The 23433-nt window shown below is 52.1% G+C and overlaps 1 protein-coding gene across 2 annotated transcripts in view; it reads left to right on the forward strand.

The window, feature by feature from the left end:
* The window catches only part of PDIA5 (protein disulfide isomerase family A member 5), an 89103-nt gene that overhangs the window by 63616 nt on the left and 2054 nt on the right, over positions 1–23433 (forward strand). For both annotated transcript variants that reach the window (XM_046659100.1, XM_046659101.1), the window contains 4 exons: positions 9193–9263; positions 9793–9953; positions 13710–13840; positions 18169–18239. In XM_046659100.1, coding sequence (XP_046515056.1) covers positions 9193–9263; positions 9793–9953; positions 13710–13840; positions 18169–18239 — 434 coding nt within the window. The remainder of the gene's footprint in view (positions 1–9192; positions 9264–9792; positions 9954–13709; positions 13841–18168; positions 18240–23433) is intronic.

Raw genomic sequence — 23433 nt, forward strand, 5'->3', positions numbered from 1 at the left:
CACCGTAGCCTCTCGCCTCGCCTCATCACCTCCTTTCCCTTCCCTCCCTCCCAGCCAGAGTCTGTTAGAAACTCCACACAGATCTTCCATAGCCTCTACATCTCATGCCCGAGTCGTCCTTTAACATATAATCCCAGGCCTAGCGCAGCGTGGGGCCCTCCACATATGTTAGCTTTGGTCCTGGCCCGGGTTATACCGAGGGAGCAGGGGGAGCTGAGATTTACAAGCAGCTTTGACCCATGGAGCCCACCCTCCAAGATCAGACCAGGCCTCCTGGGGAGGACGGTCTGAGTGCGAGCAGTGGGCCCTGAGAGGGGGGTGTGCACCTCGCAGTGTGAGGACAGAGGCTGGCCATGTGGCCCCTGTGGGCAGCCTCTCCATGACTCAGTACCTCCCACTTTGTTGTCCGTCTGGCCCTCACTGTGGGGCCTGGAGGTTGTGGGAGGCTGCAGCACCAGGCCCAGCTCTCTGAACCCGCAGAGGACAAAGACGGCATCCGAAAATGGCGTGGCAGCAGGACATTGACTGCTACTGCTCTGCTCCACGGTGCCTTTTGTTCCTTTCTGCAGCGTTCTGAATGAGGAAAGTCAGATTGTACAGTCCCTTGCCTTCTCTCATCACTGTCTGTTTTGCTGCCATAGCATCCACCTGCTCCTCCCCCCATGTGCCTCCAGCCCAGCGTTAGGCTGGAAGGACATGACGCTGTGATAACGCTGAGTGAGCGTCACTTGCGTGGGGATGATAGAAGGAACAAAGTGGGGGCTCCCAGGGACGGGGTCCTCTCCCACATGAATGCTGAGGGGCTGCTGGCAGGGAGCCAGAGAAAGAAGTTGCTGGGAACCAGAGCACCCCCTTGCCACCCTTTCCCCAGGGCTACAGCCCCGGCCGCCAGCCCTGTCCTCGCCCATCCTGCCCCATCTGTCCCTTTCCTTGGCTGCAGGCCCAGGGAGAGATGTTTTCTTTGCTACCACTCGCCACCAGCAGGTGTGTGCTGGCGGCCACGGGCCAGGCCTGCCTCCCAAGAGCTGAGCTGTCCCTCTGGATTCAGTGGCAGGTCCCTCTCAGACTCCAGACTTCCAGCTCTTACTTTATTTCTGCCTTAGTCTCAAGTAATATGTGATCTTTGTAGAAAATCTAGAAGATACAGAGAAACATAAATGATTAAGGATAAAAAACTGCGTATAATGCCGTTATCTAGAAATGATCACTTTTCACTTTTTGGCATCATTCCTTCTAGTTCTTTTTCTTTTATTTTTCCCTTGTTTTTAACTTTTATTTTTTAAATTAACATACAGTTAAATTTTTTTTCTGACGTGTAGATTTGTGTAACCATCATGCCATAAAACTCCTTTATGCTGTCACTTTTATTTATTTATTTATCCTTCTTCTTTTCCCAAAGCCCCCCAGTGCATAGTTGTATATTCTAGTTGTGGGTCCCTCTGGTTGTGATATGTGGGACACCACCTCAGCATGGCCTGACCAGCGGTGCCATGTCCGCACACAGGATCTGAACCAGTGAAACCCTGGGACGCCGAAGCAGAGCACGCGAACTTAACTGCTCGGCCAAGGGGCTGGCCCCTACTTTTATTTTTTAATTGTGCAAATAATTTAGGAATAATATTAACAACATTCTTGTTATTGGCAGTGAAAGGTTCAAGGGATACGTGAGAACAGAGTGCAGACAGTGAAAGTCCTGCTCCCCACCCCGTCCCCTTCCCGGGGTTGCCCACTGCTAACAGTGCGTGTATCCTTCTCCCCCTTCTGTGCTTCTCCCTAAACAACAGTGTTTTGGTTTTTGTTTTTTATGTAAATAAGATCATGCCCTATCCATTTTTCTGTGATTTGCTTTTTTCCACTTACACTAGGTCTTGAAGATATTTTTGTGTAAATGTAGATGTTCTATCTACATCTCCGTCTACATATCCATCCACCTCAATCTTTGTAACCACTGAATAGTATTCTATAATTTAGACATGCCAGAGATTTTAAACCACTCCCCTGTTGACAGACTTTTGTCTCCAGTCTTTGGTTGTTCAAACAATGCAGTGAGCATTTGTAAACAGGTATATTTGGGAACATGTCTAAGTGTTTCTGACTAATTCCTGAAAGTGAAGTGGCTGGGCCGTGGGGTGAGTGTGCTGGAGCTCCCACAGGCACTGGCAGCTTCCCTCCGCAAGGCTTCGCCACCCTGCAGCGTGTGGCAGAGCCCGCCTCCTCCCTCCCGGCCGTGGGTACTGTCAGCCTTTTATGTTCCTGCTAAACCGGCCGGAGGGGCAGCTTGTCTGCAGCTGCCTGGCCTCCCGGGAAGCTGAGCCTCCTTTCGTCTGAGAATGAGCTTTCCGTTCTTCTGTGAACCACCTCTTCACACCCTTTGCCCCTTTTCCTACTGGGTGATTTGTCTTTTTCTTCTTGACCTAGAACTCCATGCTTATGAATATTAGTCTTTATCTGTCTTCTGTGTTCCAGGTGTCCTCTCTTAGTCTGCTGCTTGCTTTAACTTTCTTATGGTCCCTTTCATTGTACAAAAGCGTTACAATTTGTGTGATCAAGTAAGAGCTAGAATGTTTATCGAGCACTTATTATGGGTCAGGCATTGTTCTAAGCACTTCCCACATGTTAACTCCTTTAATCTTCACAACAAACCTTGGGAAGTAGATATCATGATTATTCCCATTTTACAGGTTAGGAAAGAGGTCGAGAAACTTGCCAAAGGTCACATAGCTGAAAGGGAGAGGCAGGATGAAAACTCCGGCAGGCCTAGAGGCCGCAGCCTCAGCAGCGAGCTTTCTGCAGACCTGTCTTTTCCCATCCTGACCTCTGGGATTCGTGGGTTCCTTGGGAAATCTGCCTCCAGGATATACAGACAATGCCCTATATTTTGTTACAGTGTTTTTGTCTTTTCATCTTGTTCTTTAATTCATCTGAATTTTTCATTTGTTTTTTTGTGGCAGGTGGGAGGAAGGAATTTAATTTTATTTAAGTCCTTTTTTTTTGAGGAAGATTAGCCCTGAGCTAACTACGGCCAATCCTCCTCTTTTTGCTGAGGAAGACTGGCCCTGAGCTCACATCTGTGCCCATCTTCCTCTGCTTTATATGTGGGATGCCTACCACAGCATGGCTTGACAAGTGGTGCCATATCCGCACCTGGGATCAGAACCGGCAAACCCCAGTCAGCCGAAGCAGAACTTGTGAACTTAACCTCAGTGCCACCAGACCGGCCCCTAAGTCATTTTTTCATGTATCTTTTTCCTTTAGATTTTTCTTAACATTATCTTGTAAGCATTTTTTTGTATTATTAAAAATTCTTTTTTTGTGCATACTTTTTGTGGTCACATAATATTCCATTGTATAATGGCACCATAAATTACTTAACCAGCACCATGATGTTGAAAGTTCGAGTTGTTCACCATATTTCCCAATTATAAATAATGCTTCAGAGAACATTTTCATGCATAAATATTTGTCCACTTGTCAGATTATTTCCTTAGGATAGAAGTCTGGAAGAAAAAATTTAAAAGCTTGTTATCCACATTTTACACTAATGTAAAAGAAGAAAAAAACCCACTCTCTCTTTGCGTAAGAAAAGGTCTGGTGATGGATGGAGAGACCCATCAGCGCGTGAGTCTGCCCCAGGGTGTCTGGAGCGTCCAGAGTCAGCTATAGTGTGTCTATAGCTGGAAGCCTCAGAAGAGCCCTGAGGTCTCTGGGGGCCGTCAGAATGTTAAAACATCAGTGTGTCTGCTAGTGGCTGTAGGAGCTCCACCTCCCTGGCATGCCCCAAGCCAGGTTCCAGGCAAGTCGGCAGGAAGGTCGATAGGCAAATCCAGGCTCCTCTAGAGTCCCAGGTACCAGGCAGCTTTCCAGATTAATCTAGTCCCCTGGAAAATTCTGGTTCCAGGATCTGGGAAAGTCTCCATAGCTGGTCTGTAATAAAATCATAGGTGTAATTGAAGTTAAAGGAATCCAGAGGAATCTGAAGGCTTGGGGTTGATGGGAAGCCAGCATTCCACAGCCAGGAAAGAGTGTGATCAAGGCATTGATGGGCAGCTTCTGTGCCAGGTCATGAAAATCAGTGTAAGCATATTTACACAGATGATAAAAACCCAACAAGGAAGCTTGGCAATAAAACTTAATGGCCTGTCAAATCACAATCGGGGCACTAAAACGCAGTGGCCTGGAGTCCTGCTCCTGCATCTGACCCTCCTCCTCTGGCTTTCCCTGCAGCCCACGCAGCCAGGACATCCTGAAGGCCAGGCCCAGGTCAAGGCAAGCACCGTCCATCACTCACGGCTATCTGAGACAGGCGGGTGCCGGTGAGGGAGATGTTTACTTGGCTATACCTTTCTCCTCCTCGGGGCCTGGCCTGTCTCCTCGTCATAAACTCTGTTTACAGAAGTTTATTGCTTAGCCTTAGTATCTTGTTCCGGAAGCTGAGGGACTTGATGCTAGAAGTGGAAACCATAACGATAAAGAGAACTCTAGGGTATGTATGGGAAACTTTAGAACAGCATTGATAGATGCTGGAGATTTCCAAAGATGTTTTCCAGACCCAGTAAGGAGTAGGGGAAGTGTATAAATGGCAGTGAGCTGGGGAGGGCATGTACACAGTAACTGGCTTGGCTGCCAGTTATACTAAATAGAGGTGTTTCATCAAACTAGCAACTATTTGGGTACAAGGCACGACTCGCACCCAAAAAGAATTTAGTCCAGTTAAACCTTGTGTGCATGGTTAACCATGAGGTTGATTCATTCAAAAAGCGTGTGGAACACCATCCTCAGTACCAGAGATGTGGTGGTGAGCTGGACAGACAGCTGAGCCTGGACGGAGCCTATGTTCTAGTTAGGGGGATGGACAGGGAACAAGTAAGCAGATGACTCCAGCTGTTTCGAGTACATTTGAGAAAATAAACAGGATGTTGGAAGACAGCAGGATGAGGTAAGGCTCCCTGGTGTTAGGTGGTCAGGGAGTTTCTCTGTCGAGTGAAATTTGGGCTAAGGCCTGAATGCTGTGAAGGGGTGAGCCGTGCAGAGAGACCTGAGGAAAGAGGGTGTTCCAGGCAACAGCACGTTAAGAGCCCTGAGGTAGAGATGAGCTTGGTGTGATAGGAGAACAGAAGGAGGAAGGTGACCTGCGTTGAGGGTAGAGAGTAGGGGCTCAGATGGTGTGGGGCTTCTGGCCATGGTAAGGAGTCTGGATTTTGATCTACGTGTGATGGGAGCCACTGGAAAGTCTTAACCAAGGGAATTTGATCTGATTTATGTTTTGAAAAGATGCCCTTGCTGCTCCTAAATATCAGAAGATAGCAATATAACAGTTTCAAGGCAGTACAAAATTAAGTGCTCTAGAATTGTATGAATAAGAAGTATTTTATGAGTTGAAGGTAACTAGATGGTTCAGCGGGCTGGAGTGAGCTGGAGACCAAAGCAGGGCCAGAGCCCGAATGGGCGTGCCCTGTGGAGAGGCCTCGTCCATAAGGGCAGGGACCATGATGAAGAGGGGTGGGTGCTGGGGGACAGAAGAACTTCAGGGAAAAGATCAGCTCTTGTGGACACAGTGACGGGAGCTCCAGGCAGAAGATGCACCTTCTAATCTCATCTCCTTGTTGACAGTGACCCTGGTACCCTGGGGCCTGGGTTTATCACTCCCTCTCTCAGAGCCGTCATTTCTGGCTCTAATGAGCTCTGTCCAGTCTGTCTCTTGGGGCTGCTGAGATAAAGTATGTGGAAGCCAGTTCAGAGAGCAAGCAGTTTTATTACGTGGGAGAGTCCTGGGAGATGAGGATGGAAGTTCAGGAGAGAGCCGCGAGGGCAAGCTAAAGGATCCAGATGTTTTCCTGGCAGACATTGCGAGTTGATCACAGCTCTTGGACCCAGTGAGCCAGTTCTTAGTCTGAGTCCATCTCTAGCCTGCCGCTGATAGAAGCCAGCAGGCAGTATGGGGCCTGTTTTGCCACCCCCTCAGGGCAGTGGCATCAAAGGGCTGGAACCTGAGGAAGGTATGAAGGTAGATTTCTCCCAGTGCAAGGTGACTTCTCGTCTTTTGGGGTCCTGCCACATTGACTGGGACATTTTAGAAGGAAACAGTGGTTTTTATAGCAGCAGTGGCCAGCCTTTCTTTGTCTTCCCTTCCCCACCCCCACTCCAGTCCAGCCTCCCACCTTGACCACGGGCCCTGCCTGCACTGACCTGCCAGCACCATTCAGATCCATTTAGGGGAGAGGGTGGCAGGGGAGCGTCTTCTGCCTGCCTCTCCTGCCTTCCACAGAGGCCACTTAGAGCCATGAGCCAGGTCTCCTGAGGCTTGTCCAGGTGTCCTCCCTTGTGCACTGCTGGGCTGAGTGGGTCTGACTCGGGCCACTCACTTCCTCCTCTTCAGGGCAGGCTGAACTCTTGGGTGAGAGACCCATCGCAGCAGGAGTGTCTCCTGAGCTTCCTTTTCTTGAAGTCTCTTCACAAAGGGTGTACACCCCCGGCCACAGTCAGGGGAGGTCAGCCTAGGAGCAGGGGAATGGGGCGGTCACCCTGGGGCAGGGTGCAGGAAGCTGTCAGCCTTGAGGCAAGCCAGGGGGCTGTCCCTTTAAGAGTTGTAGAACCTTTGCCTCCTGACCATAAGCCCCAAAGAATGATTCATTCCTTTTAGTGAGACCAAAAAAATGTTCATCTTAGTATAGTTCATGTTAAATCAGTGGACTCTTCCCTAGGTTATTCCATTTACTCCTGACATGAGGATCGGTGTGGAAGGATGCCCGAGGCCGACACCTGTGGGGACATCTCCGTGTTTTCCCACCCCCTCCATGGGAAAGCGATTGCCTTGGAGTCGGGCCTTCTCCGTCTTGGCCTCCTAACCTGGGGTCTGTGAGCCAGTCAGGATCCAGATCCCTTTGAAGTTATACGTGAACTTAGAGCGTGTGCCCATCAGTGTGGGAGCCGGGGACTTACATTCTCAAGAATGTCAGTGACCTGGACAGGCCCAGAGTCCCGCCCTGAGCTGAGGAGGCTGCGCCCCTCCTCTGCATGGGAGCCACCACCGCCTGCTGGGAGAGGCCCGCTGGGTGTCCGAGCTGGGCTGTGGCTGTGTGTTTTCCATCTAGGGGACTGTTCGGTGAAGTAGAAATAGCGCTGTGTGCTCTGTATGCTTCAGGTCCGTTCTGTTAAATGGGCTTTTGTGGTTGCTCCTGAGAATCTGTACAATCTGTGTATGAAATTATTTCTGTGGGGAAAACAAGTTTTCAGTTCCAAACAGCCAATTTACCAAAACAAAAGAAAAAACCCTTTTGTAACCTGATTGTTTAGAAAGTGACAAATGGGCTATGATAGCGTTAAACGTTCTTTTCTGGAAAATAATGTTCTTATGTTTCAATGTTATGATGAGCTTGATACCCGCATGGTTCGGAGGGGGCAGTCCTTGGTGGGCTCTGGTGAGACCCTGAGCCACATATGTCCCTCTTCCTGGGCCCATTTGAGAAGGACCAACTCTCGGTGCAGCTGAGGATTGCAGTCGCTGCCTGGGCTGGATTCCATCAGGGACGGTTTCCTCCACCAAGTCACCTCACGGCTCCCCGAGAGTGCTCTGTCCAGAGGAGGGGCGCGACAGCACTGGCCTGGGAGCTCAGTGATCACCTACATTTTCTGTTACCAGCATGGGGATAGTCAGGGTAGCCACTGTGGAGCCCCTCGTCTTTGGGAGGGTCAAGGTGAGCGTGGACTGAGGAAACTGGGAGCTGGCAGGAATGGAAGGGACGTGTGTTGGTGCCACCTGGAGCTGAGCTCTGAAGGAGCGACACTGGAGGAGGCAGAACCTTCGTCCCAGCCAAGTGCTCAGATGGAGGCAGGAGAGGCTCAGTGGCTTCTGTGGTGTGGGAGGACTTCTCTGATAATACTGGTGTGTGTGTGTCTGTCTTCCTTTCTTGACTGTCTTTTTCCTAACAATCGTAGTAGAATTGCCAGGCTCTCAGCTCACACACAGTAGCTCACTGCATGAGAGGGCCGAGTGACGTCCCTGCCATCCACTTAGCCTGGTGGCGTGGCACCACACAGCCAGATCACCTCTAGAGCGAACTCCAGCCTGAGGCAGTCTGGACCTCCTCGCTCCACAGCCCCCCCTCACCATAGAAGCCAGGAAGTTTTCTTTCTACTAAAATGAAAACGATTTACAAACGTCCTCATATCACCTACAGAAAGTGCTTGTTTCCTTTTTTTTTTTAAGGATTTACTTATTTATTTGAGGAAGATTAGCCCTGAGCTAACATCTGCCGCCAATCCTCCTCTTTTTGCTGAGGAAGATAGGCCCTGAGCTAACATCCGTGCCCATCTTCCTCTACTTTATATGTGGGATGCCTGCCACAGCATAGCTTGACAAGTGGTGCATAGGTCTGCACCCAGTATCCAAACTGGCGAACCCCGCCAAAGCAGAATGTGCGAACTTAACCGCTGCACCACTGGGCCAGCCCCGCTTGTTTCCTTTTTAATGTACCAAATTTTATTATTCGTGACATCTTACTGCCTTCATGTGGTTGTAAGGAGAGGGCAAAGCAGTCTTTATCCCAAGAAAATTCCATTAGTGTGGAAATGACACATCAGATCCCTGTGCTTGTCCTGTCATACCTTCTCCCAATATGGGGACAATTGGAACTTAATTTTCCTCCATCCTCTTGCTTCTGTGAATTCTTATTCCCAGTTCAAGGCCCAGACCCCCTCCTGCCCTGGAGAAGATGGTGGTGGTGATAGTAGCGTGGTGCTGGGAGGCACACACGTCCTGTGGCCGTGGCCTCCAGCCAGATTGCTTGGGTTTTCAGCCCAGCCCTGCTCTGTGGCTGGGTGTGTAGCTGTGGGCGGTCACCCACCCTCTTTTTTCTTATCTGTGCAATAGAGATAATGTCAGTTCACACCTAGTAGGGTTGTCACGAGGCTATAGAGCACTTAGAGCCGGGCTTGGATGCAATACCTGGATGCATATGGCCAGTATTGTTTGTGTGGTTATTGCATTTTTGCCTTTTGTCTCCCCCCCCCTCACACACACACACTCCCCATGGACCATGAATTAAGCAAAAGATTTTTTTCTTCGAGTTGGGGCTTGTTCTTCTTTTCTCCTGGGGACCCCTGGTGTCTGGGAACAGGGCCCAGCTATCTTACAGAGGCGGCCACAAGGGGCATCACCAGGGGAGTGATGGTCTTTCTCTTGATTTCTTACAGGGTGTGGACACTGTAAGAAAATGAAGCCAGAGTTTGAGAGCGCAGCAGAAGTCCTCCATGGAGAAGCAGACGTAAGCTGCCTTCCTTAACCTCTCCCCATCCTTCTCTTCTAAAGCATCAGTGACCTGAATCATTACAACGACTTTCCCTCCGAGCTCCACAGCAGCTCTCCCAGTCCCCAGAGGGCTGCGGTACTTCTGTGTCCCCCAGTAGGCATGTCTTAGGTGGGCTCCCTACCAGGGTTGGAGGGGTACAGAGAGACTATGGGTGCAGGTGACCTCTGCCAGATCATGGCTCCGAGGTGAAGCCCCAAGGTTGTCCCTCTTTTTTCTGGGACCGTGGCTATTGGGAACAGCTACAGTCCTCACAGCCTGGTTGATGAGGCAAATTTAAAAGCCTCACGTCAGCCCTCAAAGGAGAAATGATGGATACTCCAGTGTCACATCGTTCCCTGGGATATATGAGCCCAGGGGTCAGCCAGCCACCCCCTGTGAAATCCCGGCAGGTCCAGGGTGGGCTGGGGGCTGGCTGGCCTCTGGGCTCTTCTGCCAGCACCGCATCTGAGGCTGTCATGCATGGTTGGCCTCTCCCCCATCCCAGAGCTCTGGTGTCCTTGCAGCTGTCGATGCCACTGTCAACAAGGCCCTGGCAGAAAGATTCCACATCTCCGAGTTTCCTACACTGAAGTACTTTAAGAATGGAGAGAAATATACAGTGCCCGTGCTCAGAACAAAGAAGAACTTTATTGAGTGGTTGCGAAAGTAAGTCTGATGGTCCTGATGGCACATCTTCACTCTGGCTGTCTGCCACTGGAGAGGGCCTTGAGGAGATAGAGAGGCTGCTGGCCTTGGCTCAGGGCCACAGGAGCTGAGATGGATTTGACTTGCCCAATCCTGAAGCCACCTCTGGTGTGCTGACCTCGTGTCTCCATCCAGCACATCACTGGTGGTCCGTCTGGCTGCCTCCTCCTCAGCTCCAGGAAGCTGTGTGTTTCTGTCTTCAGAGGGCCCCTCTCCATGTCCGAGCCCCGGGTTTCATCACCTGCATTTCATTCCATCCCCTTTGAACGAATGAAGTTAAGTACACAGCTCTTCACATCCAGAGCTGGACTCATGCGGGCCTATGTTTGCTGGTAGTTGATGGGCCTCCAGTAGTATCCGTGGTGCAGCTTCCGTGGTTTGGGGTTGAGAATAAGATTTCAAAGAGGCCCTCCGCCTGCGTGATGGTGCCAGGGCTGCCACAACAGGTAATGCAGGCTGGGTGGCTTGACAGCAGAAGTTTATTTTCTCAGAATTCTGGAGACCTGAAATCCAAGGTAAATGTCAGCAGAGTTGGTTTCTTGTGAGGCCTCTCTCCTTGGCTATCTTCTTCCTGTGTCTCACATGGCCTTCCCTCTGTGAGTGTCCTCTTTTCCTTTCTTAAAAGGACACCATTAAGATTGGGTTAGGGCCCCACCCTAATGACCTCGTTTTAACTTAGTTAGCTCTAAAGACCCTGTCTTCAAACACAGTCACATTCTGAGGGGCTGGGGGTTAGGCCTTCAACATATGAATTTGGCGGGGGACAGTTCAGCCCATAACAGCCTGCAAGTCCGGAGAACCTGAGGAGCCTCGAGATTCCAGGCCCAGGGGCTCTGGAGCCCACAGTTGTTAGCATTTCCTCTCTTGTGAGAGGACTAACTGGGCCATCAGGGAGACGCCCTGGGAAGTGGAGGAAGCCGCTGGCCTCCCTTGAGAGGCAGAAATTGTTAGGACACAGTTCAGGAGCCTTTCTCCTGCCTACACACCCCCTCCCCCAACACACACACACACAGACGCACACACTCACATGTAATTGAATATTTGAGAATATTTCCTCATTTCAGCACCGAGGGGGATGATAAAGAAGACGTGTTCTGGCCTTTGCAGAGGTCTCTGGTACATGGTGCAGCGATGCCCACATGAGAACTAAGGCTTTAGAGTCACAGAGTGACATGAAAGCCACACAGAATAGCCGCTTCCAGATCGGTTACTTTGTTAGGACGTTGGTCCTCAAACTTGGATGTACATAAGCATCACCTGGTGTTGCGGTGCCTATTTAAAGTACAGATTCTGTGCTGTTGTCCCCAAAGCTTTGGTTCAGGAAGTGTGAATGGGACCCTCAGCCATAGTGTTTTGAGAAACACCAACAAAAATGTAGAAGCAAAGTTACCACTAGGTTCAGAAGAGGCCCCTGGCAAGAGGTGAGTGGGCTGGTGAGGCCCTGGTCTCAGCTCCTTCTGCTTTGTCCTGCTCATCGCTGGGGGTGGATTCTCAGAGTAGCCAGGCCTTTGTCTTAGGGACCAGAGGGGAGCGGTGCTTCACCTCCGAAAGGGACAGGCGCTCTGCCCTGGGAAGCAGATTGCTATCCACACCCACCTCTCCAGCCTCACTCTGTTCCAGGGCCGGTTCACTGGGAGGGGTTGGGTGGGGTGAGGGGTTGAGGCAGGGTCCATGGTGCTTGTGGTCAGAGAGCTGAGGGAATCAGGAGTGTTAATCGTTGCTAATCCCTGCTCCTCCAGAGGCCTGGATGCAAATACTGAGCTCAGAGGGTCTCTGTCCTTTCTGTGCGTGGTCGTCACTGCTGAGCGCCTGAGGCGCCCCAAGAGTGAGAGCATGGACTTCGGAGTCTGAAAGGCTGTGCTCAGATTGTGACCCCGAGCCATTTACTTGACCTCACTAAGCCCCAGTTTCCCATCTGTAAAATGCAGACAATACTTTTCCCATAGACTTGTCTAGAGAATTAAATTAGACCGTTGTGCTTAGCATGGTGCATGGTGTGGAAATACTCAAAGGAAGCTGTTTTTATTACTGATGCCGGCTATCGTGTGGAGCTGCAGCAGACAGTTTCGCCGTGTCAGTGGCCGTACCTACCCGGCCTTTGCAGAATGCTTCTACGGCTGTTGCCCCAATTCATCCTCAGATCCTACTTAGGCCAGAGTTTTTATTCCTGTTTCCTTGGTGAAGAAACTTAGGTTCAGAGAGCTTAAGGGCCTTGCCAGGGACAAATAGTTCTTTTGGGAGCTTGGAAGGAATCACTCAGGCAGAGTGTGAACAGCAGATGGATCTGAGATGGAGAGTTGAGGCTGGTCACCAGAAGCAGAGTGAGCAGACGGCGTCCGGTGAGGCTGACAGTGCTTCCAGGCTTGAGCACGGGCTGTGCTGCCAGTAACAGCAGGCAGGCCTGGGGAGGGGGGATCCAGGGATATGGCAGAGCAGAAAGGTCGGGTGGGCGGTGTCAGCCATGGAGCCAGGGTTTATGACAGGGGACCTCGAGGACCAAGAAAAGGGAGGAAGACAGGAAGGCTGAGAGGGGCCAGTCTCGATCACAAGAGCAGGGGTGCCATTAACCAAAGTGCAGAAGTTGAGGGGAGCTGATGTGGGAGGTGCAGAGGAGGGGGAGAGCACTATGTTCTATGTCGTGTTGGGATTGGGGTGACAGTGGGACCTCCAGGTGGAAACACCTGAAAAACACCTGGAAATCGGGGGCTTAGATGAGAGGTCAGGGCTCAAGTCAGTCTCCTCAGCCCCAGGGTTAAGGAAGCCACACAGAGGGTGCCATCTTCTGAGACCTGCAGGCGCTTGGAGACAGAACTGGAAGAGAGAGGGCTATCGGGAAGGTGGGGCGGTGCCCGGTAGAACGGGCTCCTGAAATGTGAGCTGCTGGCGGCTGTGTGCAGACCCGCGGGCAGAAGCCAGGTGGTGCAGGGGTGAGGGAGAGTGCAGGGGAGGATGTGGCAGTGCTGGGTGCAGACCACTCCCCAGAGACGCTTCTCAGACAGCGGAGAGGCGGGGGAAGGGCAGCAAAGGCTTTTCGAAGGCCCTGGAGATCTGTACTTGAGTGAGGCAGTGTGGAGGGAGCCAGAGAACAGGAGGAGATGAAAAAGTAGACGTGCTGATTGAACGCTGCCATTTAGTAGAGCCTACAGGCTGTCAGCTCTGTTAGCTGCTTGACTGACTTGGTGCCTTAGGTACACGGTTTCTGCTCTGCATAAGATCCCAGAAAGCAGGTATTTGTCCTCATCTAGCAGAAAAGAAAATGGAAGCTCAGAAGGGTTTAGTAACTTACCTAAGGTCACACTGCTGGATTTGTACCCAGGCCCTCCTCACTCCTTGGCCCATGCTCTCTCCACCAGGACAAAGTCTCAGGAGCAGAAGACAAGGAGGGTCCTTAGGGTCCCAGAAGAGGTGGGGGCGGGGGCCTGGGTGGAGCAGCTTCTCTACCACACCCTGAGAGGCTGCCCTGCCCTGAAAGGGGCTCAGGTCTTCCACACCTTCACAAAGTGGCTTTTCACGAGGCTCCTCAGAGGGAATCGGCGTATCTTTGCTGATGGTCCAGATTTGTTCATGCTCAAACTGAGGTTTTAAGATGAACTTTCAGGAAGGATGTAAATGTATTCTCGGGTGACCTCCTGAGTGGTTGGGGGGTGGGGGTGGAAGTGCTTGCCTCCATCGGCCTCTCCTTCTGACTATCTCCCCTCCGCCCCTGGCTTCCTGCAGCCCCGAGGCCCCTCCACCCCCAGAGCCCACCTGGGAAGAGCAGCAGACCAGTGTGTTGCATCTGATGGGGGACAACTTCCGGGAGACTCTAAAGAAGAAGAAACACACCTTGGTCATGTTCTATGCCCCTTGTAAGTAACTGCGGTGCTCACCAAGGGGTGAGGTAGAGGGGTGATCTGACTGAACTAAGGAGAGCCCCCCGGGGACCAGGGCAGCCACAGGTCAACTCTGGGCTTGTCTCTGCTGTGAGCAAGGCTCCCCGATTTCCTTCCAGGCTGAGGTCCTGCAAAATCCAGGGCTCCTTCTGTCAGCTCTGTCAGGTTGTCTCCCTCTTTCCGGGGAGCGTTTCTCACATCAGTCCTAAAGCCCTCTATTTCTGTTTGTGGTAGGGACCTGTCGTATAATTGTTGTCTCCTTCTGTCCCTGAAATATGCCAAGCTGCCTGCCTCCTTCCTGGCCACTTCCTTCCACCCCTTGGCTCCCTCCATCCCTCAGGCATGACTTCACCTTTAAGCCACAAAACTGAGCAACTTGGAATTTAGCTGGCCTATTTAGGCCTCTGCTTCCCTTGTCTTCCTGAGCTCCCGCAGCCCAGCTCCCTGTCCCTGACCTTCCCAGGTGGCTTTAAAGCTGTGGTAAAGGCACAGTCACATTTGCTCTGAGCTCCCCGGCACTCCTCCCTTGTGATCCTCATTTTTTTTTTTTTAAGATTTTATTTTTTTCCTCTTTTTCCCCAAAGCTCCCTGGTACATAGTTGTATGTTCTTCGTTGTGGGTCCTTCTAGTTGTGGCATGTGGGACGCTGCCTCAGCATGGCTTGGTGAGCAGTGCCATGTCCGCGCCCAGGATTTGAACCAACGAAACACTGGGCCGCCTGCAGCGGAGCGCACGAATTTAACCACTCGGCCACGGGGCCAGCCCCTCCTCATTTTAATCAAAGCTTAAGTTGAGGAGGTGATCCGTTAGCTGCTAACGCTGGTGTTTGTGACCTCAGGTTTCCGTGTCTTCCCATTTTGAAGTTGTTAATTGATGCTTGAATGGCTCTTGAATTCCCACTCTTCTGTTGCCCTTCTCTCCCTCCCCCAGGTCACAGCTCAGCTTAATGGAGTGGGGATCATAAAGCTGTGCTCTACAGAGAAGCCAGGCACCTCAATCTAGTCGTAAACCCGCTGGGTTGTAGCCAACCCTCCTGTTTGCACCCCTCCTGCCCCCACTTTTCAAGTGTCAATGATCCGTAATGTCTCTCCCCAGCTCTCACTGTCTGGGGCCAGTGGCCTCCTGGCCCCGCTATCCTCCAGCCACAGACCCTGCCCTCAGGCGGCTAACACATCATGCCAGTTCCTTACGGAGCTTCTCACTGTCCTCATTTGTTCTGGGAGTTTGTCTAGAAGACCAAGTGGGTTTTAAGAGGTTAACCTCTTCCTTCGGGGCAGAGTAGGGGGTGCAGGACTGGGCCCAGCAGATGCTGGCTTGCCCAAGGCCTCGGAGCGACTTAATGACAGCACCCTTTGCAGCCTCAGTTGGTGCTCTTCTTTTGTTGCAGACACTGTTCAGAGAGTAAGAGCTTTCTCAGCAGTGAGCGAGAACCTGGCCACGGAAGTAGGAGTCCTTGATCTGCCACTGGGTTGACTTCAGAAAGTCCAGACTGAATACTTTCCCCCAGACGTGCCCCTCTCCCCGCCAGACCTCTGGACCTGAGTCATGGCATTCTCTCAGCCTTTCTAGCCCCTTCTTTACCGAAGGGTCTTCATGATAGAGAGGAAAGCCCCACTGGCTGCTGGGGCAACCGTTCCTAAGTCCCTAGGGAATGGGATGGGGACTCCATCCCTGCTGGGGTGCTGGGTGGTGACCTGGGCCCAGGATACAAGGGAAGGAGCCATGGTCCCTGCCAGGCCTCAAAGGCCTCACAGTCTGCTCTGGTAGGAAGTAACTCTGGACATGGTCCATTCAGGGCCACGTCCCTGAGCAAGTCAACTTCTGGCAAAGGGCTTGGCGCCGAGTCTGCCATCTCCCTGACTGCACTTCCCTGTCCCTGAGCTCTGCCCCAGACGCAAGACATGGTCATCCATGGGCTGGAAGGGGGTACTATTATAAAGAGTCTAAATACTCCGGAAAGGTCTCACACCCCTGATAAAGGCAGGTACAAAGGAAAAAGCAAAAGTCGACCCGCATATCCCTCCCTCCACATCCCCACCCCATCTTGCCTCCTGGTTTCTGCGCAGATCTTCCTCCTGCTGTTTCATTGTCCTGTCCGCTTCCAAGCCCCCTGTGCTCTGAATGGTCTGGGCTCAGTGACTTCCCTTCTTAGGCCACTTGGCTGAGTCCCTAGAGATGGAGTTTTCTGTCCAGTGCTCAGTCTTTCTCTCCCCGCTCTGAGAGGCTGCTTTGGTTTCCTGCTACGCGGACGGAGGTGGTGCCTTTTTGTCACAAGCTCAAATGAAACAATCACACCTCTCTGGCCGGCCTGATGCCTCTTGGAAACATCTTCATGCCCTTTCTAGAGCAGCCTCCCCTCTGGTTATTCCTCTGCCATGCTCTTTTTTTTGGATAATGAGAACATTAGATGCACCAGAAGGCCATTAATTAGAGACTTAAATACCTTAAATTGATGGTAATAGGAATTTGCTCTAGGCTGGCAGTTACCCTGATACTCTGACTAAGCAAAGAGGTTAGAATGGAAGAAGTAATAGTGATACCAGATTTGGGGCGAGGGGCAGCTTATTTCCAGTCAGCCTAATGCCATTAGTGGGCATCCACGTGCCGCTCACGGGACCTCTGGGCACTGCAGGGTATGCTTTGACGAGCCTTGTCAACCAGCACCTGTGCTCTTCACATGTCTTGAAAACTATATACCATCATTCCTTTATGGTATGAAATTTTCGTGAATTTGACCTATTTTTCTCTCTGGTCAGTCGAATTAGTGTAGTATTCTTGCAACTGCCGTTGAGGCAATTAAAAAATCATCTATTGGCATCTTCCCTGAGTCAGGCTGTGCTAGGCACTTCAGCTCATTTAGTTCTGCTATAACCCATAACCAGCCTAGTCTCTTCTCTGCCCGATGCTGGGAAAATCCCTTAAGCCCCCTCCCCATCACCGCCCACACTGTTGAGGCTGTATGGGTGGTCCTGCCCATCTCAGGAACTGGCTCAAGTGCTCAATTCAGATTAAAGTTGTAGCTTAGCCTTAATTTGGTTTCACAAAACCCTTTGAAATGCCAGTCATGATTATCTTATTTTAAAAAGAGAGAAAGCAGATGAGCCATTTCCGTGCCCCACCCTGGCTTTCCCGAGGCCACGGGAGGCCTGGCCCAGCTGTTTGTCGGGAAGGTGGCTGGTGCCAGGTCTCTCCACGGGGCACTTGGCCTCTCCCACCTGTGGTTTGATCAGAATTAATTACCACAGTCAGGAAAACCCTCCCCTCAAAGCAGTTCTGTTCTCTAGGCAGTTGTGTTCACCAGTGTCTGGGAAATGGTTGAGAGGGGAGGTGGGCTTGAGTTTGGATCTACTAACATAAGGGAAGGGCCAAGAAAGCAGGTCTGGGCCAGCCCGTGACTGAGACGCTGTCTTTGGAGCCAGAAGGGCTCAGGGTGACACACGGAGCAACAGAGACAGGATGTCGTGTGCACCACTGTCACATCCAGGCCTCTGGGACCACAGGTCCCTGTCCTCTCTGGCAGGCCTCATCCCTGGGTCAGGAACACAGGCTCTGAGAAGCATTGTGGGCTCCTACAGCTTGTCTTTCTCTTAGCCTGAGCTTGGATTTTCCATTGCTGATCCAAGATTCAGGTTGATTGTAGAGCAAAGGATGGAAGGACAGCATGAGGACCTGGGGCAGAGTTTGGCTGCCTGGTCTGGGGTGGGGGTGCTAGGAATGTGGGAGTTAGCAGCGAAGCATGAGCAGTGGGGGCTTAGGCCCCCACATTCCCATCCTGCTTTCTCAGTCATGAAATGGAAAGATCTGCCATTGTCAGTGGGCAAAAGAAGGGGCTTTGTAACAAACCCAGAGAATCCTGAGCACACGTCCTCCTTTCCTAAGTGAAAAGCTCCCTCTGCACCCGGATCATGCTCTTCCCAGCCTGAAGGCAGCCCTCTGTGGAAGGAGCTTCCAGAGCAAGACCACTGTGTCCATCTCCCCCAGCCCCAGCCTCGGGCTCTGTGTTTGATGGGAGGTCTGGGATGGGAGGTCCCTGGCAGGACTGGACCCAACACTTGCCACAGGCGACTCCTAGAAAGCCCTTGTGCCCACAGCAGACAATAGGTCAGTGATGGGTGGCAGTCTTGACACATGGACCCTGACAGTGGAGTGTGGAGGGAGGGAGAGTTGAGTGAAGCCCCCCAGTCTGTTGAGTGGAGACAAGCTCCTAGAAAGGCCTGTCTGGAGGCTCCAGGAGGGGCCCTGGCTCTGCAGCCTCTTGGTGTGTGCAACATTCTATCGTGCTCTCTCCTTCCCCTCTCACGCAGGGTGCCCACACTGTAAGAAGGTCATTCCGCACTTCACTGCCACTGCTGACATCTTCAAAGATGACCGAAAGGTAAGGACAGCCCTGTTCATCTCTTGTCTCGTCTCCAACTTTGCCCTGCACCGATTCCTGTACCTTCCTCCCTTCCATTCAGATCCCCTTCACAAATAGGTTCTGCAGAGACCAGGGGGTTTCTGGGAACTAGCACATTCTTTTCACAAGGCAGGATGAGCAGCCTGAATGTATGCTGCCAAATCAACTAAAAAGGGTACACTGAACCTTCACAGCGCCTCCTTGGAGGAGGGGATGATAAAGGGGTCATCTGTTTATGTTCTTAGTGCTGAACCTTTTTACAGTAGGATTTGTAGTCATGCATTACTTACATAATTAAAAATACAAACAAAAAAATCCAACAAAAGTCAACTGTAGGCAGCCACGGTGGAGGGGAGAGCAAGGCTGCGTCTGTGGAACCTCATCCCTGAGTGAGAGGCTCCTGCAGCTGCCGACCGATGAAGCATAAAATTAACAAGCCAGAGCTGCAGATTGGCTTAGAGGCGGGAGGGGGCCAGGCACATCTCCCAGGCAGCTCAGCAGCCAGGGCAGTGCCGGTGCCACTGGGTGAGGGTAGCACATGAGTCTGGGGCCGAGGGGTTGTGCGGCAGAGGGAAGACCCCAGAACTCAGGCTGGTGCACCTTGGCTGCTGCTGAATGTGTGACCTGGGAGAAGTCATATCAACTCTCCAGGCTCAAGTTCCCTTCTCTCTAAAGTCCCCATGCGAGTTCAGATGATCATGAAGACTATTTCCAGCCTGAGACTCGGGTGTTGGAACCTCTCCCGTGACAGGCCCCAGACACACACCCACACTCACCCAGACCCAGAGTCTCATGCATCTCTTCATGCTGCCTTGTTTTCCTGGGCAGAATCCTCAGGCATGGCCAGGGCGGGCTGGTACACACACCAGGACCACCTTGCACTGGCCCTGCAGCAGTGGCAGAGGTGGGATGGTGAGAGACGTGAGGGACAGCAAGTCAGAGGAAGCCGGACTGGGACACAAGTACGCATGTGGAGAGCAGGGACAAACTGGGGACTCAGACCCTGGAGACCCTTCCCTGGTCATAGGGAGTCCCGTCATCACCCACAAGCCCTGGCTGTGTCCTTGAGGCACCTCACCCTGTCAGGAAGGAATTTAAGGACCAGAAACAGCTTTCTCCTCTGCCTGCCACTTGGCCTGCATTGAGAGAGGTGTGGCAAGAGGGGCTTCCCGTCTGCTGTCTCCCTCCACCCCCCACCGCTTCTGCCCCCAGGGCCTGTGCACGTGACAGGGAGGTCCAGCACAGTCCGGGCTGCCAGTCCCCACAGGATTCCCTCACAGTCTGGGCATTGGTGTGGAGGGGCCTTTACTCCCCGGAGCCAGGACTGGACTGGCAGTTACTGCGTTGACTCCTGTTGCCCACCACCCAGAACACTCGGAGCTGTGGACGGACAGGAGATGGCCGATGTGTAGGGTCTCCCTGCCCCCGGCTGCTGAGGGTCGGTGAGGGGATCACATCAGTCCCAGTGAGTCCAGGCTGGCGGTGCCTGCAGTAGGCAGCCAGGAGCCGGTGCTCCTCTTCCCCGTTCCCCTCTGCTGATGCACTGGGGTCCCATGTCCATGGTGACCCCCTCCTTCTCTGAGACAGTGATAGGCCTGTGCTTAATTGTCTTAACTTGGGCCAGTAATGTCACTGGCCCTTTCCTGGGGTCATTCCCTCTTCTCTGTTACTCCCTCTGTCCCTCCTTCCAGCTTCCTTTATTCCAAGCCAGGGATCACCCTCGCTTGTTTTCAGAAACACACTGAACCTGTCCCAGGCAGCTGGCAGGCCTGGCTCTTAGTAACAGCAGGAAAGCAGTCTGTCTCTCGGGCCTGGGGGACTGAAGTCACTGGTGCCACGATTGCTGGGTGCCATCCTGGAAGTATCAGATCAGAGCCTCTGGGGGCTGGTTCCAGGAATTTGTGACTTTTAAGAGCGGGCTCACGTGCCGGCCACAGACAGGTGTTTGGGGACTGCTGGCCTGCCCAGCCCCCTCCTGATCTCAGGACGGATCAAGGCCCAGAGAGGAGCTGTGTCCCTTGCCCAGGGATGCCCAGTGGGTCACTGACAGTCAGAACTGGGTCTCCTGACTCCCAGTTCTTCCTGACACCCCATGCTGCCACTTCTTAGTGGGAATTGTATTTTTTTCCACCAGAAGCCGGTCCTTGTTCCTTCCCCAATCAATATGCAGTTGGTCGTTCACTTCCATTTTCATAGCCAAAGTCAATATTAGCTCTTGCAGAGATTTATTTTACTGAATCAATAAAGCCACATGAGACAACTCATATTTTAGCTGGGGAGCCTCCGCCCCCTCCCAGGAGCTTACTAGGGGACTTCAGCGGTTGACATGCTGAGTGGAGAAAGGCCTGCATGCCGTTAGTGTTGAAACGAATGGTGTGATGGCAGAGGCTCTGGAAGATAAGGATCCAAGGTGGAAGGCTGGGGGGTGCAGGCAAGAGTCAGGACCACTGGGCTGGCAAGTTGGGGCTCACCTCTCCCTGCGCATCAAGGTGTCCCCAGCCTGGGGTGGGGCAGGGCCAACAGTGCAGCCCTTGGCCTGGTGTGAAGGTCATCTGGAGCGCCTCCTCTGTGATTGGTCCACAATGCTGCTGTAACTCTGGCCGTGTTATATATAGTCCCCGTGTTCACAAAGCTGTCTACGCATCAGAAGGGAAAGCTCCTTGAGGGCAAGGACCTTACTTGTCCTTGAATTCCCTGCAGTCCTGACTCCTGAGACCTCTGTGAATGTTGACTGAATGAAGGAACAATGACGTTTGATATTTCCTGAGAGCTCCACTTCCCCTAATACTTTAAAAGCATTATGTTGTGCTCACAGTAGCTCAATTGACTAGGTATTACTATGACTCTCCCATTTTTCAGACTTTAAAAGCATTATGTCATGCTCACAGTAGCTTAATTGACTAGGTATTACTATGACTCTCCCATTTTGCAGATGAAGAGATTAAGTCTTAGGTTAAATGACTAGCCTAGCTGGAGAGGGGCAACGTCAGAATCGAATAAACAGGCATTATTAGAGTTCTCCCAGAAGCCGACCGGGGCCTGGGACTCACATGCAGGGGATATCTTTGGGAGGTGGTCTCAGGATGCAGCCGAGAGGATGGAGGAAGGGAGACTGGACAAGGAAGGAAGCAGAGCATGTGCCTTAATGAGCAGATTACCGGGTGGGTACCTGAGGCTCAGTCCCTGGAGACCTCGCTAGGGACAGAGTTGTCTGACTTGAAGGTCAAGGAAGCCAGGGGGACATGTCCTCAAGCCCTGTCCATTGCTGGCCTTACTTCTAGCTCCCTGCAGCCAGGAGTTGCAGGTACCAGTGACCAGTGCTGGGCCAAGGGGACATGGAAGGACACCGACAGCTGACTACCATGGAAAAAATGTAGAAGTTAGAGGTGTGCGTTCAGTGCTGCGGGTGAGCCAGTGCACATCTGGAGTGGGCACAGGTGGGGCAGGCATTTAGACAGGGGAAGCTGGATGGATGAGAAGAGGTTGATTTACTGCCTTCTTTCCAGAGTCTAAGCCACTTCCTTTAGAGAGGCCACACTTGTCTCCTCTTCCCCTGTACAACCTGAGCACAGATTAGCCTTTGCAACCAGGAGTAGCACTCTGTGTATGCGGCTGGCAGCTAGTTTAGGTGATTCAGAAGAAGTACACATTTTTAATGTAGTCAATTTATAAAACCATGCACTACATTTCCTGTAGCTCCAGGGCATGTATACAAATTAAATCCATAATTTAAAGCCATGCCAGGAGAGCAGCAGCCCAGAGCAGCACTCATCAAACACTTTCACACGTAGCCGAGGAGCATTGGCCCCTGGCCCAGGGCCGGATGCAGAGAGCCCTTGGCTTCTGGTCTCCTCTGGGCCCGGCCCCTCTGTGCCTACCCTGAGAACCGGAACCCTGAGGACTGCCAGAGGAGCATCTGGCTCACGTCTGAATAATTCAGGAAGCACGTTAGAGGGTAGGCTGGGATTCTCAGAAGCCTGCAGGAGCAACCTGCCGACCCAGTGATTCGGGCGCCGTGTGGACGTGGGCGGATGGCAAGTTGAACCTGCCTGAAGGAGACAGTCGCCCCTCTGCTCCAGCCAAGTGTTGCCTGTGGGAATGCAGGGCAAGTGCCATCAAATCTGGCTTTTACAGAGAAGCTGGAGAGCCAAACTTTTATATGAAATCTCCTGGCTCTTTTTCTGAGTTGGCAGCTAATTCAGATTTATTTATTTTTTTTAAATTCCATGTGGGCCAAATAGAACAGGACTGAGAGCCAGATATGGATCGTGTGCAGCGAGTTTGCAAACTCTGCTCCAAGAAGTCTTTCTGTATAGAACACTATATAGCTGGCAAGGTAGAGGGGAGGGGAAGGAGAGTGGGGAGGGCAGGTGTGGCCACTGGTGAGCAGGGTGCAGGCCCTGCTCACTCATCACTCTGACTACCAGTCCTGCTGTGCACAGAATAGTAGCACCGCTCACCTGGGCACAAGGTAAGTGACCAGTAAGCGTGACTGTGGGGACCCGCAGGGCTCTGCTACCTGGAAAGGAGGCCTCCATCCACATGTGATTAACCAGCAGCCAATGGACTGTGAATTGTGGTCATTCATCAGTTTTAAACTTCAAGCGTGGTAGCAGTTCAGTCCAGATTCCTCGGTGGGCCCCATGCAGTGACAGTTCGGCCCAGATTCCTCAGTGGGCTCGGGCCCTCAGAGGTGCCACGCTCCTCCATCTCTCAGGTCCTGGCATGGGCTGGTCCTTTTATTTGGTTGCTCTCCTCGGGCCTTCACATGGCTGGCTGCCTCCTTCTCACACAGGTCTCAGATCGAATTTATCCCCTCAGAAAGGCCTCCTTGGCCATCCTGGCAGAAGCAGCCCCTCTGACCACTGTCTTACCAATCCTGCTGTTGATTTCTTCAAAGTGTTCATTGGGCTCAATGATGATCTCGCTCATTACGTATCTTTTGACTGCCTTCCCACAGTAAGAAGGGCAGTCACTCTGTGACTGTGCTTTGTCAAGGTCACCACTGTACCCCTAGCACCTAGAACAGGCTTAGTGCATAGCAGGACTCAGATAAATGCTGCCCCTCATCAGAGCCTGCCTTCCCCTCTTCTGTACTGCTTTCTGGTTACATAGTGCCATTAATTGACTCTTCCTCCTCCTTCCCTGCTTTGTGATCCTCAACAGGGAAAAA

The sequence above is a fragment of the Equus quagga genome, chromosome 4, assembly GCF_021613505.1.
Source record: "Equus quagga isolate Etosha38 chromosome 4, UCLA_HA_Equagga_1.0, whole genome shotgun sequence".
NCBI lineage: Eukaryota > Metazoa > Chordata > Mammalia > Perissodactyla > Equidae > Equus > Equus quagga.